The sequence below is a fragment of the Protopterus annectens genome, chromosome 3.part1, assembly GCF_019279795.1.
Source record: "Protopterus annectens isolate FY-2018-M chromosome 3.part1, PAN1.0, whole genome shotgun sequence".
NCBI classification, from domain to species: Eukaryota; Metazoa; Chordata; order Ceratodontiformes; family Protopteridae; genus Protopterus; species Protopterus annectens.
In genome coordinates, this window is record NC_056732.1 from 854,037,927 (window position 1) to 854,055,146 (window position 17,220).

General features: G+C 39.7%; 1 protein-coding gene across 1 annotated transcript in view; it reads left to right on the plus strand.

The window, feature by feature from the left end:
• Positions 1-17,220, plus strand: part of FBXO15 (F-box protein 15) — a 1,391,649-nt gene that overhangs the window by 925,123 nt on the left and 449,306 nt on the right. The window contains exon 7 of the mRNA XM_044067129.1: positions 13,268-13,350. Coding sequence (XP_043923064.1) covers positions 13,268-13,350 — 83 coding nt within the window. The remainder of the gene's footprint in view (positions 1-13,267; positions 13,351-17,220) is intronic.

Genomic DNA, 17,220 nt, shown 5'->3' on the forward strand with positions numbered 1-17,220 from the left:
CCTGGGTGAATTTTCTGTTTCCCATCCACTCATCAAGATTTCTCTTGAAGAGGGCCAGTGAAGTGCTCTGTTTGACATGTAAGGGAAGTCTATTCCATAGCATGGGCAGTCTCTGGGTTATGAACCTGTCCTTCGAGCACGTTCTGTTGATTGTGGTAATGAGGTTGAGGTCTCTGGAGTGTGTGGTGCGGAGGGATTGGGATTTCTTTAGATGTAGCATTTCTAACAGAGCTGGGGCAGACATGGCTTTGTAAGTCAAGTAGAGATCGCCACTAAGTAGGCAATATGAGACAGCGAATAGTTGGAGATTTTTGAGTCTGTCCATATAGGACAAGTGTTTAAGGCCTTGGATCCTCTTTTTGAGGTACTTTTGTGGTCTCCCCAGTTGTTGCAGGTGTCTAGTGAGGTACATGCCAAATGGGGCATTGTACTCTATGACTGGCCTAATGAGGGAAGAGTAGAGGAGACAATGACCACTTTTTTCCTGGATGCAAAACCCTTAGTAATGAGATGTGCCACATATAAAAGACATATAAATTTAATTTAAAAACATACATAAATAATGCATACTAAAACTATACTTCAATACTAATAACTACTTTCTTAGGGGTCTCTTTTTCTCTAGTCATGGTTTTAAATTTTTAGTAATTGCTAGGGTTTATGAAAATTCGAGGCAGGGTAATATACGTGCTAAGACCGAGGATTTGGAATCCTCATGGATAGTGAGGTTTAGGGCTGATGTAGGACATGGGCTTAATGAATCCGTTCCATTAGTACCCAAATTAGAGACCCCTAAGAAGGTAGTTATTAGTATTGAAGTATGGTTTTAGTATGCATTATTTATGTATGTTTTTAAATAAAATGTATATGTCTTTTATATGTGTTGTGTCTTTAAATTTGTGGTTTTAAATTTGAATTTGTATCATGTGACATTTGACGTATAAATAGGGGTGTGTTTTAGTGCTTTTGTAATACACCTGATGATGCCTGTTTGGTGAAAGCACTTGTGTTTTGTTGCACTGCAGTAAAAGTTTTGAACTGGATGTATCAGCTGTCTCTGTGTTTTCCTTTTCGTTTGTTAGAATCATATTATGTTCACTGAAATTGATCACTGCTCTAATTTCCTTAAAAATTCATGTATGATACTCATTCACTTGTTGGAACTTGAAAACTCGTGTATGATACTCATTTACTTGTTGCTACCTGTATGCTAATTTTGTTATCTAAGTGTTTAACTACTCTTTGTACATAATTATGATTGATGCTAAATTTGCCAGCTGTTTAACTAGTTTGTACTTACTTCTGATTGAAAATCCTCAATGTTTGTATTCACCTTTGCATGTATTGTGAAGCTTTTTCTCCCCGGACCTCCACTGAAAATGGGCTCTGAACAGCCCGTGGACTTTCCTGGCAAATAAATAAGTAAATAATGTTCCTTAGGAAAACTATTTAAACATTGCACTTGGAGCTTCTGTCAACACTTTTTTTTCCTGTGAACACTTTTGTAATCCTCTTATCCCTCTGTCTCTTCTAAAGTGCTTCTCTTTATTTTGCAAATTTTCATTGCTGCCCTGTATTTTGTAAATGTCAATTCAGTTTATATCTGGTGCCAGTTATAAAATGTATATCATTTTGTTACACGTGTCACTGTTTTCTGAAGCAAAATATTATATCCTTTGTTTATTGTCACTCATGATTTTATCATGATTAAGAATTATGTTTACTATTCAAATAATTTTCTTTCATTAAGTAATGTTTTTATATCATCTGTACCTTTTAATTCGTTGTTATACAATTTATCTATTTTATTTTATATTATGTGCAATTATCATTGCCATATAGCTTGGGATGTGACCAAAAATTATTTTTGACCAGTTAACTCACCCGGTTTGCAAACTAGTTAGTTAACATCTAACTAGCTAACGAATGAACCAGCTAAATAAATATATAGTCATTTTTATTAAAGGATAAGGTCACATGATGCATCATTGGAAATATTACTTCATTCTTAATTACATCTTGAAGAAAAGAGGTTGGTGGTCTTTTTTGTTTAATTTCCAGAGAAATGTTTGATGTGATTCTAATATAACAATTGCATGAATAATCAGGCTCCTTTAAGGCCTATACTAAAAAAAACTTTTAAAGTCTTTTTATTGTAGCCATGAAAGTTGAAGAGTTTCAAATAAATAATCATTGGTAGGTGAGATTTTTGCAGTCATCATAAAAGGATATTTTTTTCCTTGGGCTGGATTTCTAGATGGTAGAAGATTCTTTGTCTGCGTTGTGGAAATTGCTGTGTTTGAAGTATATGACTGGGGCAAGCCTCAAGTAACTGAAGTGTTTGGCTGTGATTTTCCAGGTCCGATTCTTTGAAATGGATTTTTACTTTTGGCGTATTTTGCTGCAAACTTTCTTTTGACAATGTCCAGTCATTAGTGACAGGAATCTGGGCTTCTGAAAGATTCATTCATTTAGTAAATTCGGGTGTAACACCTTTTATTTTGAATGATTCTGTCAGAAACTTAAGGCTTCCTGTAGGGGGACAGTGTCTTCTAAATCTTTAGGATTAACCAGAACATCCATATTAACTAGGTCTACTTTGGATTTTTTTTGTCTAAGTAATGTAACTGAGACCTGTAACGTTTCTCTTTTCAGGCACACAGGTCTGTGTTTTATTTTTCTAGTGTAATAGTGGGCTAACTTTTTTTCCTTTGGCTGACTGCTTATCCATTAATTCTGTATTTGTCAATTGTCTTTCCCAACAGTGGTAAAGAGAGGTAAAGAGTGGTAAACAGAGGTGGCAACTTTGCTGAACCCTCTAACTATAGACCAATCGCTATTCTCTCACTGCTCCCCAAGGTCCTTGAAAAATGTATACATACTCAACTATTGTCCTATCTCATTCATGAAAAGCTCCTCACCCCCTCACAACATGGTTTCCACCCGAAACCCAGTACCTTGTCAGCCTTACTGTCCTTTACTCAAAAGGTTGCAGAAGCTAGGGACAATAACCTCCTCATCTCCTGTCTATTCCTTGATCTGTCTAAAGCCTTCGACACTGTGTCTCATCCCATCCTTCTTAACAAACTTTCAGACCTAAACCTCTCTCCTTCTACTCTTGGCTGGTTCCAGTTCTACCTTACTGTCAGAAAACAAGCTGTTAGATGGCAGCAGGCTTTCTCACCCTTCCTTGCTGTTGACAGGAGTACCCCAAGGCTTCATACCTGGACCGCTCCTTTTAAACATTTTTACCAACAACCTACATTCATCCTGCAGTCTCTCATCTGTAATACAGTACGCAGACAATTCTACTCTCATATCTATTTCCAATACTGTCTCTGATCTACACACACTAACACAGAATTCCTTCATCTCTGTTGAAAAATGGCTCAGAAATAAATCAACAAATCCTCAACCCGAAAAAACTCAACTCCTCCTCTTCCTACCTCAGACACTCTTCTCACCTTAAATCCAATTTTTCTCTCTCCTCCGTAGATGGCACCACCATCTCCTCTGCCTCACACACCAAACCCCTTGGGGTAATAATTGATGACTGACTAAAATTTGACTTGCATATACAACATGCCATCAAAAAACCCCACCAAAAATAGGAACAAAATATTCCTCACTACTGCCACTGAAAGCACTCTTGCACAGGCATTTCTCTTACCTAGTCTTCTTCCCACATCCTTACCAATATCCAAACAACCTCAGTGCTGAAACTGGAACAAACATTCAACAAAATTGCCAGATTTATTCTAAACCAACCACTCTCGTCACATCACTGCCTCTCACTAAACAAACTTCAGTGGCTGGAATTTCCACACCTTCTCCTACAGTCGCACCTCCACACTACCTTTTCCTTACTCAACAACCCCTCTGCCTGCCCTGCTGTCACCTCCCATGTTACTGTCTACTCCCCCCCCCCCCCAGCCTTTCCAGAATGCTGATCAGCATCGTCTCTCAGGTTATAAACCCAAAAGGAATATTGGCAAACTACTTTACAAACTCTGTCTCACCAAATTGGGACAAACTCCCTCTCCATATTAGATCCAACCTTTCCTTTCCCCCTTTTAAAAAGGAACTTGCATCCCACTTACTAAACTTGAAATTATGCCATTGCTTTGACCACACGCAGTCTGTCTGTCCTGTTGTATAACCTGTTGCATCTCCGAACTTTCTTTGTTAGTAACATCTGTTTAAACTAACCTCCTTAACCCTCGGCTCTACTACTATAGCTCCCTCCTTTCTCTCCCCCCTCCCATTCTCCACACTATTTCCCCCCCTCCCACTTCCTATCAATGTCTGTACATTTTCCTTCTTTTGAACAACATTTTTTTTGTTTTTACTCTATGTAGTAAATTTAGACCACTGCTATCAGTGCAACCCTTAATGTTCATAATTTTTTCTTTTGTTTTTCTCTTTATAATTAATTTTGTATTTGCATTGTTATTTTTAATAGTTTTTGTCCTGTATGTTTATCTTTGCTTATATTTGCTGGAGCTCTTTCCTCTAGGGTCTCCACTGAAAAGTGGTTGCTTACTATCAATGCAATGCAAATAGTTAATAACCTTTTCGTTACAATTATTTTGTATTGTGATTGTTATTTAATAGTTGTATATTGTCACTTTATCTTTACTTATGTTTGCGGGGGCTTTTCCCCTCGAGTCTCCAATGAAAATGGGTTTGTTTGCAAACTCAGTTGGACTAACCTGGTTAACAAATGTGAAATAAATAAATAAAATGCTTCAGATCTTTTTTTTCCCTCATTCATCACAAGACAATATGGAAAGAGGATGCTTTTTCATTCACATAGACATATAAACCTTGTTGTTTTTCCTACACTGTTTTGTTCAGAAAGTCTTTCTGAAAGTAAAACCATGTAAAACAGGTCTAAGTCCATCTCGGTCAAAAATAGTCACAGTTTTCTTTTTCAAACAAGTAACTACTACTCTTCATGGCCTTTATCTCTATGTCAAGTCCTTACTAACTCAGTAGTAGGGGAAAAAAGCATTCCATCCCATTTTAAAGGCACTGATTTTTTTCAGCTTGGAAGAGAGAGAGAAAATTTTAATTCCAACCAAGCATTCAATTTCCAGCAAAATACTAAAGATACTGAAGTAATCTTAAAAGTCCTATTTCAAGAAAACCAGAAATGGAAATAAGTAATTTCTTGGGCATATTTTAATGGCTTATGCCTTTTGAATTGTCCAGTTTCAAGGGTGGCATAGTTGTCTGTAAAGGTACATGTTTATCTATTTATGTTCCAGTTTCTTCTCAGACAGCAGCAAACCTGTTTTGTAGGTCATCCTAAAATATGTTTTGCGTTTATGACAAACAGGATGTAGTCTCTTCCTTGGAATTTGATCTTCATATAAGAAAAGTTAATATTTCTTTCTTTTGAACCAACCAACTGAGCATTATATCTATGCATGTATATATGTTTTGGTTACCAAGATGTCCATCTGGGTATGTGCTCATTTGCACTGAAGATCTTGAAAAAAAAAGAGTTCTAGTTAACAATAGATGTAATGTCTACAGTGAGAAAAAATAAAGTACATTTGTTGGTCACATCAGTATTAAGTCATTAAAGTTGATCATTAGGTTATAAGAAGGATTATGTACATGATACAAAGAGTATCAGAGTCAAATACAAGCATTCATACAGTTTTACAATGAAAGATATAATGTAGTATAATATACAAGCGTTAGTAATGTTTGAGAGTTTAGTATGATAATCTCAAATAAGTACATCTGAGAGCAGAGTTACGGCTATCCACTTTTGCATCTTTACATATGTTGACATTACAAGTATAGAAGAACGAGGTTTTGTTGCATTTCAGATTCCATTATGATCATCTCAAATAACTAAAATTTACAGAGCAGAGTTTTATATATCCATATTTGGATTTACTTCTAATAAATGAAAGCCTATTTACCTAAAGACAGCTTCACCGAGATGAGAACACTGAACCATTACATTACCAAACGATCACACTGCCGAAGTTTTTAACAGGGTAAGTATGCCCTTGGCTAACATGGAACGAGGCAACACACTGCAATATGTCAGACTCACCCAGTTGGGAGGTGATTCCCACCACCACCACCACCCCCCCCCCAGTGTGGGGAGCTGTGTCCCCCCCACACTACCCCAACTAAATATACCAAAACAGGGATCGCTCTTCAGTGGAGAAAAGGGCAAATTTACCCATGTTGGCCAAGTACATAATTGCCCTGTTAAAAACTTCTGTAGTTTGATAATTCAGTAAAGTAACAATTTGATGTTCTTGTCTCGGTGACGTCATCTTTATTATGTAAGTTGGCTTTCGATTATTAGAAGTAGACCAGTATATACATATGTATTTTTTTTTTTTTTGGGGGGGGGTAGTTAGCAGCTGCATCTGGCTAAAATTATGCAGAGTGGTTTTAGTTGCTATTTGAAGGTGTTTAAGTCACTGAGGTTTGTGATTCCTGAAGGAAAATTATTTAATTTTTACCTGTATAGGTTTTGGCTATAGTTGTTTGTATTAGTACTTTTTGTGAGTAGAATGGTCGTGTAAGATGATATATTTTGACTTTTTTTATTAGGGTGCTTGAGACTAGGGTTAAGAATCTTGTGGGTACTACAGAGGAGAAAATAGTGTAGTCTGTTTAACAGTCATGTTATACTTTGTAATTTTTACAACAGTGTGTGTTTTGTGGGCAGTCAAGGGATAATCTAACTGATTTATAATATGTTTGTTGTAGTTTTGTATTAATGTGGTGCACATTCTAATATGGACTATGGAGCTGTACAACAGTTTAAAATGAACCAGGCTAACCACCACATCTGATTTGGATTTTACATTAGGATAGTACTCTATTCTGAATAGTCTGCCCATAGCTATGCATTTTCCTACATTACATATGATTTGGTATTCAAGTTTGACTGGCATTTAGAAAAGTAAGTATTTTATTTTGTTGGTATATAGAATAAATATGCTAGATTCTGTTTCAATTCCTAGTTTAAAGTTATGGGTGTTTCATATTACCTGATGCAGAATATGTTTGAGTTACTTTAGTTTAAACAAATTAAATGCATGTCCTGTAACCATCTTTCAGTTATAATGAAGCTTGTTTGTAGTAGTTTTCTCAAAGTGTGGTAGTAGAACATAATACAGTTTATCATCTATGTGCTTAATTACTTTAAGGTGACTGCAGTGGTCAGACATAAGGTTTACATAGATACTAAATAGTAAGAGACCTGGTAATAGATCACTGGGATATATCTTTAGTAGTAAATTCACTGGAAGACTGTTGGTCCCATTTAACCTTAATTCTTTTTTTCCATATGGGTAGTTATGAAACCATTGCTTAGTGTTCTGATTGAATTTTAATTTTGTCATTTTGTTCGAAGGCCAGTCTGATTCCTAGTATTGAATGCTTTTGATAATTCAAGGAGTAGTCCTTATACTGCTTTAAATAAGTTCATAGGTTCATAGTTAGTTACTAGGCCTGTAGTCCAAGAGACTATTGAGGAGCCTAAACCAATTTTTTAGTGCCCTTGAGCACGGTATGATTAAATGACTCTAGTCAAACAGTAGGCAAATGGAGGCTGAGGGAATCAAACCCTAGACTTGTAAGAGCCAGATCATTAACAGCTGATTTACTGAATTCTCTGAGCTAACTGACAGGCTCAGGCTTCTGCACTTACTATCTGAGTTGACTACCTTTTCTGTAAAATGTGTGTAGGTAGTTACAATAACGTTAGGCGAAATGATTTTGACTTTAAAAGTCATGATGTGCAACCCTTCTTATACTGTATTCTTTAATGGAAAGATATCATTAAAATCTAATCCTTCCTTTATGCCTAAAGTCAGCTTTACTATGTTCCTCAGCCATTCAATTCAGCATCCCATCTTCTGTCCGCACTATCAAAATGAAGGAGAACATCTTCAACATACACTGGATATTTACAGGCAAAGATTTTATACAAGGAAAGTGTTCCTTCAGAAAATGTCAATTCTTTGCTCCCTTCAAGAAAGGTAGAGGAGGTCTACCAGTTATCCATGATATTTTGTGAAAGTGGGTGTGATACTGTTTCATTTTGCTTTGATAAATGCAGTAAACCATTGGACGATACTGTTGGAGCACATTCCTAAAAGGCATCAGCTACTTACTTTAGAAATGCTTCTGCACAAACTGTCTTAGAATCTTCCACATGAACTGCTTGTCCATACCTTCACCTAACCCTACAAGCTGGAAACAGAGTCAAGAAGCAGAGCAGGTTTTGGCATAGCTATTTTTCAAAAAGTCCTGCAAATGTCCACCGTGGGATTCTATCCAAGTGTAATGATTTACTATTACAGTGATGCCCTTCCCTCTTATGTCATGTTTCTGTGTGTAGTTATTAAACCGGGCTTTAGGACATTTGTAGTCCATATATAGTAACTATACAGTTTGTGTTTTAGGATGTTTGAAAACAGTGTGGATTACCTAAGACTGTGGCTTTTTCTGTACACTCTTGATAGCTTGCTGAGTACTGAATGCTGGTATCCCACAAATACAGTTTCCCCGCAGGACTTCTTGTCTCAGAAGCTAAGGAAAGTGCATGGTAACACTGAATTTAGAAGGGACACTTACACAACTGTTTCATTACCCTCTCACAGAAAGGGACAGCTGTGGAAAACTGTCCAGACAAAGAGAACTAAGACGGTAGGTAATTACAGAAGTAATGATTCCTTGTTACATAGACTTTTCCTTGAAGATAAGCTTTTATGGCAGATATCTTGTACAACTGTATTGTCTCCCCAAACCATATGCAGTTTTTTCATCTTCTTCTCTGGAAGATAGCAGTCTTGAGCCAGACGAGGGCTTAGACTTCTATTTATGCTTGCCTGTCAACACAAGAAAAATAGAAGGGTCAAATCATTTTTAAATATGACTATATTTAGGTGTTAGACCAAGTATATGAGGTTTCAGATGACCAAGCTTCTCTGTGTCTCCATTTCTGCAATGGTGTTGCTAGACATGTTCGTTGGTCATAATGAATGGGTTTAATATGTCACAAAAATTTCAGAGAAGTTTGTGCTTCTCCTTAGTGAATCTGCACCTGTACATAATTCTCCAAATGCTTATTGGTTCTGACATTTTTAGTGCAGATATGATTGTTATTCCTTATTTTTGACTTCTGGTTGTGACAACTCCAGTGGTAGTTTCCTGCCTTCTGAGCTGTTACAGATACTGTTTTGACTCATGTTTTAGGCACTTATGTCATTCAGAGCTGTTTGTTCCTTATTTCACTACAAATCATCCAGCCTATTGGTGCCTTCCTGAAGTCTAAATGCTTCAGAACCCTGTTGGAAAAAAATTGACAGAGAAATTAATTGTCTGACAGAGGTGGTCTGAAGGCAGTGTTAATTACAGTTGAACCCCCTTCTGCTCCTTCCGGGTTTAAGGGTGATGTGCATCACATAATCAGTTGTCCCATATATGTGCGTCGACTCTCCAGTGTCCACTGCCATTCATTATGTCGTGCATTTTCTTATATATCATATTTGTGCCACTGTTACTTAGCTTTCTCCATCCATCTTTAGCACAAGTATTCCCTTCTTTCATGGCATTTCAAGATAGCTGCTGACAATGGCTACTTTGGTAGATGGAAAGCTCCTATAGCTATACGTAAAGCTAAGAACAAGCAGAGCCCTCAAGAGAGGGAATTGATTGCCATCACTATGGTAATGAGTGATGTTGTTTTCTTCTTTTATACACTGAAAAGTCATCTTTTACCAGAACTTCTGGTCATGTTTTCAACCACTCTGCATAATGTGGCACTTGAAGCAGCAGGGTGGAATGAAGTCTTGTTCCTTGTGCAGAAAAAACATTTGAATCCCAGATAGAGCACCATTTCTTAGTGACATCTCACATTCCAGGGAAAAAAGTTTTCAGAACATTCTTTTTTATATATTATTGGCATCTGCCATAGGTCATTCACTTCAAAAACTAGAAAAATCTGTCTTCCTTAGCTGCACTTCAATCAGTAGACTATAAGAGATTGTGCACTTGGTTTTAGTTGCCTTCTTCACATGGGGGGGGGTTATCCTAACCCTGTAGCCCTGTCCCTTTTTATAGTACTCCCACTTGTAATGATAAATGTCAGGCTGGGAGGCCCTAGGATCTGATATGGACTGGTTCATCCTGCTCTATTGCAGAGATCATAGCTTCAGCCTCAGCAGTGTTGCAGACATTCCCAAACTTCACTTTCACTTTTTTGTCAAGATCTTGCTTGTTGCTCTATGCATTAGCATCAAGTGCTCACAGCCCCAGGCACTTTTATCTGGGTTGGCATTAATTGGAGTAATTTTCCAACTTTTCCTTTCATTTTGCAGACTTCTGTCAGTAGAGAGATATTCCCTCATTATTTTTCTAGTAAGAACTTTGCAATTTCTAGACTTTATTTTGCTTAGTCTTCCTCCCCAATCCATTCTAAAGGTGTCATTTTGTGTGTAATGCTCTGTTTAGTTTCTGGGGAGTTAGGCTGGGCAGTAATAGCTTACTTGGTCTGTTTTATGGTGTTAGGCTGAGACTGATTTTCTTGGAAAGGCTAGCTATAAGAAGTGTGTGTATCTGTGGCTCTAACCTGCCACCCCAAAATTGTTAGCTGAAGTAGGAGCGTACACGTAATGCTGGCAAGATAGCTGATTGTATTACATTTGTTTATGCAAAACGAGGGAAATTTCTTTTGAGCCATCCAAAAGCACATTGTACTGAAGTATTTGCCAGACTTTGGGTATTCGTTTGCAATGCCTGTATAGCGAATTTATGCACAAGAGCTACTTGGGCCTCTCTGGACTCCTTTGAAGCACCACAAGCTGGATTTGACTCTCTTGGTATCATTTAGCCATTGAGTACACCAACTTTAGAGAGATTCTTTCCTAAAACCACCCAGGTTGATTGAAGGGGAATCTGCCCTAGCAGTAGTGGAGGATGAACTAGACCATGTCCGATCGGAAAGTCAGGTGCTTGACATAAAGATAGAATCTGCAGGGTCATGGTTCATCCTCATCTACATTTCCCACCCACCTTGGGAGTGATATATGTACTCAGTGTTATTCTGTGATCTGGAGAGGAAGGTGGAGAACGAGAGAATGTGGGAAAAGGGAAGAAGTTTAATCCTTGGAAAGTTTGCATCTGTGCTGAGGTATTACTGAAGCTTCAATCCTGACAGTAGAGGAGTATGAACAATGACACACACTATCATTACTGTATTTCAATTTTCACAGTTTGGTTACTTTAGGAAGGCCAGGTTTTCTGTTGATCATTGGCAAGAGAAGGGTCTAGCTCATCTCTGATCTCCAGTCCATGCTACAGTTTAGAAGAATCAGGGCATGGTTTCTTTGATAGGTGCAGTGGTGAACTCCCCCACTTGTTCTCAAAAATGTTTTACAGCTGTTGACAGTCAGAAAACTGTCAAACTATTATGTTTACAATTCCACTTCACCCCCTGTCACTTCTCTGTTTTCTTGCTTCAATCTCTATAATTGTTTAGGATTGCTTAGTCTGTCTGAGACATCTTTAAGAAATGCATCTTGATTTGCAATGTGAAGGTGCGTTGTTCTGTCTGTGGCCATGGCTTAGCATACAGCAGACTTTCAGTTCCTGTAGAGCTGCTTCCATTAGAAATTCAGTTACACTTCAAATTTGAATCTTAGGAATGGAAGGCTGCTAGTTGTCCCATTCAGCCTTTTTCTTTTCCTGATGGCCATCAGCAGAGACAGAAGATGCCTGTGCTCCAGGGTCGTTGTCTTGTTGTTCACAATACAGGGGTTTGCAAAGAAAGATCCTTTAGATGTTTCCGATTGTGGATTGTTAGGTGCTGTAAAACAAGTCCTTTTCGCCCAAAGGTCTAGATTAGGGAAAATGGTTGAATCATGTTATTAATGTTCACTTGTGCCAGTGATTCTGTTTTGTTTTGTTACAACCAATTTGCAAAACTATCCAGCTGTCTTTTTGCTTTAGAAGGGAAGCAAAGTACATAATTTAACTAAGAATAATGTATTGTCATTACGAGCCATGCCTGCTTCTTCATGATGTCAATTCTATTTGTTTCAGGAATGAGTTTTCAGCTGACACTTGTGCCTCATTGGTAGGACTGCCTAGCAGGCTATCCTGTTTTAAGGCATTTCTTTTTGCCTACTTGCTTCCCTCATTCTGGGGACTGATCCATATTTCAGAAGTCCTCTTAATATAAGGTGGATTTCTTATCTGAATGCTTACCATCACTGGCATTGGTACATGAGATGGATTTCACATTTACAGACCTTTCTTCCCAGTGTGAGAGCAGTTATATTTCTGTTAATTTAGAAACATATAAATATTTAGAAAGGAGCAGTTGTAGAAAAGAAAAAATATGCTATAGTAAATGTTAAGACATTTACACGAAGGTCTCTTGGTTTGATTGCCAGGCCCAATGTACTACTGATGGTAATTATGTTTCATAAAACCATATGCAAGGAATGCCAGCAAGGCACATGGTGAAATACATTCCAAAGAGAGGTTTGGATATTTTTTCTATTTTTTTGTCTCCATTTCAAAGTAAAAAAAAAAAAAAAGATGCCATTTGTAGGCTCACTTTAGATTAGACAGGACTTAACAAATCATTTGTTAATTTGAACTGGTGATCTCTGACACCTTTTTAATATTAAACCATGTATAAGGAGGTTACAAGTCCTGGAGCTCAAGCACCCTTAAGCTAAAATAACTGACTCCACAGTAGCAAAATCACGACAGGTTAAAAACAGTGTTTGAGAGCTGCAATTTAATTGAAGATGATTACTTGTCTGTTTCACAGTAAAGGAAGTAAAGACATAAAATAAAACTCTCCAGGGAAATCTTTGTTGAAGATCTTTGCATATAGTGAGTATGTGCTTAACATTGTATATTTATTACTTTAAATGTCTTAATAGTCTTACATTTGCTGCTTTGTGCAGTATTCATCACTGTTAGCCAAGATTTATCTTAGCATTATTTTCATTTTGTATCATAATACTTGCTGTTAATTGCTATATTATAAAATTGTGTATTTATCTTCTTTGGGAAGCCTAGTGATGCAACATTTAACAGGCTGCCTTACAGCTCCCAGTTCTTTGATTTTTGCCCAGCTTTGATACCTTCTGTATGGAGTCTGCATGCCCTTTCTTTACAGTTTCACAGTGCTTAGATGGTAGTACATATATATGTTTAAGACTTTATATTGTATTCATTCTGATAGGTTAATGTTATTGTTTAGGAAGGTGTAGGAATCACATTTGTTATGGCCTGCCTTCATTATTATCATCTACTCGAGAGGAGCACTCTTGGATCTGCTACAAGGTGAGAATATTATACCTCATAATCTCTTGTAAAATGCATTCTGATGTGTGAAAAAGCAGTAATGTAAGAAGATCATATGAAACATTACTGTGCATCACCTTTGAGGGACCCTGTGTAGTGGGCTGAATTATAGGAAACACTTCATTCTGGTGACATCTAAAAAGATCGTTTTGAAAGTTCTCTTGGTTATAGGGACTTTGAGCCATGCACAGCATCACTGTACTAGGGAGGAGGTGTGCATACATTTGTCTTGGATTCTTTCTTGCTGCAGATCCAGTTTGGATTGTCATCTGGCAAGCATCATTTGGAAAATTCTCATATGCAGTGTCTTAAGAATCATCATTTGAACTATCACTCTGCAGTATATTTGAGGATATTGTAATTTTATTTTGAGCATTTCCACCCCAGTGAGGAATACATCCCTCTCATGCTCTCTCACAAGACTTCTGTAAAGGTTCTCATGTTTATAGCGACATTTATGTATTTTTGTGTGTTTGAGTTTGTTTACAGGGGTAGGGCACTAGCTCGGTTTGCACTGGGACAGCAAGAATAACCTTGTATAATTTACCACCACTGAACCATGCACAGAATCTTTGCACTTGGAAGGAAGAGCATATATTATTTCTGAATTCTTTTTTGCTGCATAAATAGTTTGAATTGTCTGCTAACATGCAATCTGATGTTGATCTTTCCATTCACCACTGATTGGTTCGGTTCCAAGCCCTCGGAACAGAGTCGGCCTATTACCAAGCTCGCGCCAGCCAAAAAACTCTTGAGCTAACTTTTTACCCAGAATGCCCTTCTCCCTGTTACCTCAAATCTTGTTTGCCACGTAGCCGTAAAGCCGCGTTTCAGCTGAGCTATCATCTAAGTGAAATCTTTTTTTTTTCGTGTGATTTTTTTTTGAACGGAGTTGACTTCATTATTGTTGGATTATACAGTTGTCTGTGGTGTCCTCTTCTACCAAGATGTCTGATAAGAAAGGTACTTCAGGCTTTAAGCATTGTACTGCTTGCAAGGGCAAGTTACCTAACAGTGATTTGTATGATGGCTGTGTATACTGTTTGGGAGTGGCCCACCTTTCGTTGCAGCCTCCATGTGATATTTGTCAATGTTTCAGCCTATGCACTCTTAATGAGCACAAAATAAACTCATTCTGAAGGGGTTACTCAAGTCTCCCTTCTCAGAGGCCATTTCTGCGATGGAGGTCTCAACCCCTCCTTCTGAGGACTAAAAGAGATCCCATTCTGTTCTTTCTTCACCATCGGGCGATCAGAACAAACCTGGGAAATCTAAGGTCCCTAAGTTACTGTCGGAGCATAAATCTGCCTCTCTGGTTCCACCTTCCTTGACTCCAGCCATCTCAAAACCTTCGATATTGACGCCTGTTTTTGCACATGCCCTGCCTCCAGCACCAGTCATAGATCTTATTTACCCTATTTTGACTTCAGCACCTGTAGCCGCTTCGGCTCAAGGCACACCTTCGACTACTACTTCATTTCCCATTTTGGAACCAACCGTTTTGGCTCCGAGTGCCACTTTGGCACCGAGCGTTGTACTGGCCTCACTGGATCTGACCCCTTTGCTTCCAGTCTTAAAACTAGAGACTTCGGTGCCAGCAGAGCTTGCACCACGGACCCGATACTCTCCCTCTGTAGACGCATTTCTGGGCCAAGCATAGAGCCCATTTCTCGAGCGTCCTGACTCAACAAATGGAGTATCCACTAGATCCACCAGGAGCCTTTTGGAACATGATGTGGTGTATCTTGTGGACCAGCTGTTGGTAGCCAGGGGGATTCCCTCACTTTCTAAAACCCATCCACCTGCTGGACTTGGGTTGCTGATCCACGGACACCATCTTACACTCCTCCTTCGACCATCTCCGTTCCAAAGCCTTCTACTCCGACATCCCTCTTGGAACCCATCACCTCGGCACCTATGGTGCATCTCACTCTGGCTCCGAGTTTGTCCCTTTGGTCTTAGGTTCCCACCAATCCATCCTCAGTCTGGGGATTGGGGGACAGGTGCGTTGGCCCGAGGTATGGTGCCGACTTTCTCCTCTGTTCCCTCCTCGGCAACGATGGCTGCGTCCATTTAGATCCTGCTTGAGGCTCCTCCCATAGGGCAGGTCCATCGTGAGGTGCGACCCTGGTCCCAAGGTTGTCTTTCTCGGTTCTGGGCTCCCATCCCTCTTTGGGTGGGCCTGCCTTTCCCACGATGGAGAAGGCTCTTGCTTCTGGGAGCACTCCTTTGATGTCAGAACCCCAGTTTTCACTCCCTGAGCTACAGCTGTCACAGACCACCTCCCCGGAACACTGGGCAGAAAAGCCGCAGGACACTCCTATTCAGGCTCCCCACTCTTCCGAGTCCTCCTCAGAGACCCCCTCTGAGAAGCCTCCTCGAAAGATGATGTGCAAGAGAAAGCACGTGGACTCACCTGAGGAGTCCTTAATGGAAGACACGGATTACTATGATGGTGAAGGGTCCCCACGTTCACCTCCTGATGTCTCCTTCAGAGACATCTTGGAGATGTTAAAGCAGAGAGATGACTGGACGCCATCCAACCCTTCGTCTGAGGAGTCTGTGTTCCTACAGGCTTTTCATGCCCGGCCTTCTACCTCTTGGGTGACCTCACCTGCCGACAAGCTCGTTCAACTCGTGCAGTGGGTGTGGAATAATCATGATTCCATTGAGGTGATCCCCTGGAGACCTGATAAAATTATTTCCCCTCCTGTGGAGAATCTGCACTGGTCCAAAGGGTTACCAGTTTATGCTATGATGGTGGCGGTGGCCACGAAATAGTACTTGGCTGAGGAAAGTCCCGCTGTCCACCCGCCCAACAGGAAGTCCTGGGTCGGTAGACAGACTTGGGAAGCGTGTTTTTGCATCAGGGACCTTTGCTGTTTGCTCCCTGAATTATTTGGCACATTTTACGAGGCTCCAGAGGGACCTGATCTCCAAGCTGTCTGGGACGCTCGCAGGACTGTTGTCTGACAAGGTCAGGGACAAAGTGGCCTCGCAGCTAGCAACCCTGGAATCGATATCCAATTCGTCTATGAGGTTGCTCTCACACGTGACCGAAGGGGCAGCTAGAGCTGTGGGTTCAGGCATTGTTATAAGGTGTAATGCCTGGATGCACATCTGTGACCTTGCGGACCCCTTTAAGTCTTACTTTCTGAATTCTCCCATCAAAGCTTCATCCCTTTTTGGCTCCAAAGTGAAGAACACGTTGGCGAGCTGCGAGCAAGACTGAAAACCCCAAACCCCTGTCTGCCGTAGGTGTACAGTTTTCTAACCCTCAGCGTACCTTCTCCAGGAATCAGAGGAGTGGGAAATTGTGGCATAAGAAATTTCAGGGTCCTTTCTGTGCCAGATGTGGTGATACTCCCAGAGGCAGAGGAAGTAAAAATTCTGGAAGACACCCCTATAGAGGCAGAGGGGGGTCCTCTCAACCAAGGCTCCAGGGACGACTCCTCTGGACAGCCTTCTCAATGCACCTGAGCAGCGGCCCGACTGCTTACCTCTGGAAGCAGTCGGGGGTCATTTCTCTCTGCACCAAGCTGCCTGGCACTCTTATCACCACCAATCGTTGGTTGCAGAGTATTATCACCAGAAGTTACACCATTCCTCTTTCTTATCAGCTAAAATTTCCAAGAAAACTTGCCGATGTTCCACCCAGTCAAAGGGAAGAAGCAGCTTCAGAGATTATAAAGCTGTCTCAAAAAAGTCATCCAACCTGTCCCACCAGACCAGCGGATCCGGACTTTACTTGAGATTCTTTTTGGTGCCAAAAAAGACAGGGGACTAAAGACCCATTTTGGATCTCTGCAACTTAAACAAATCTGTCACCCACACCACATTCAGGATGGT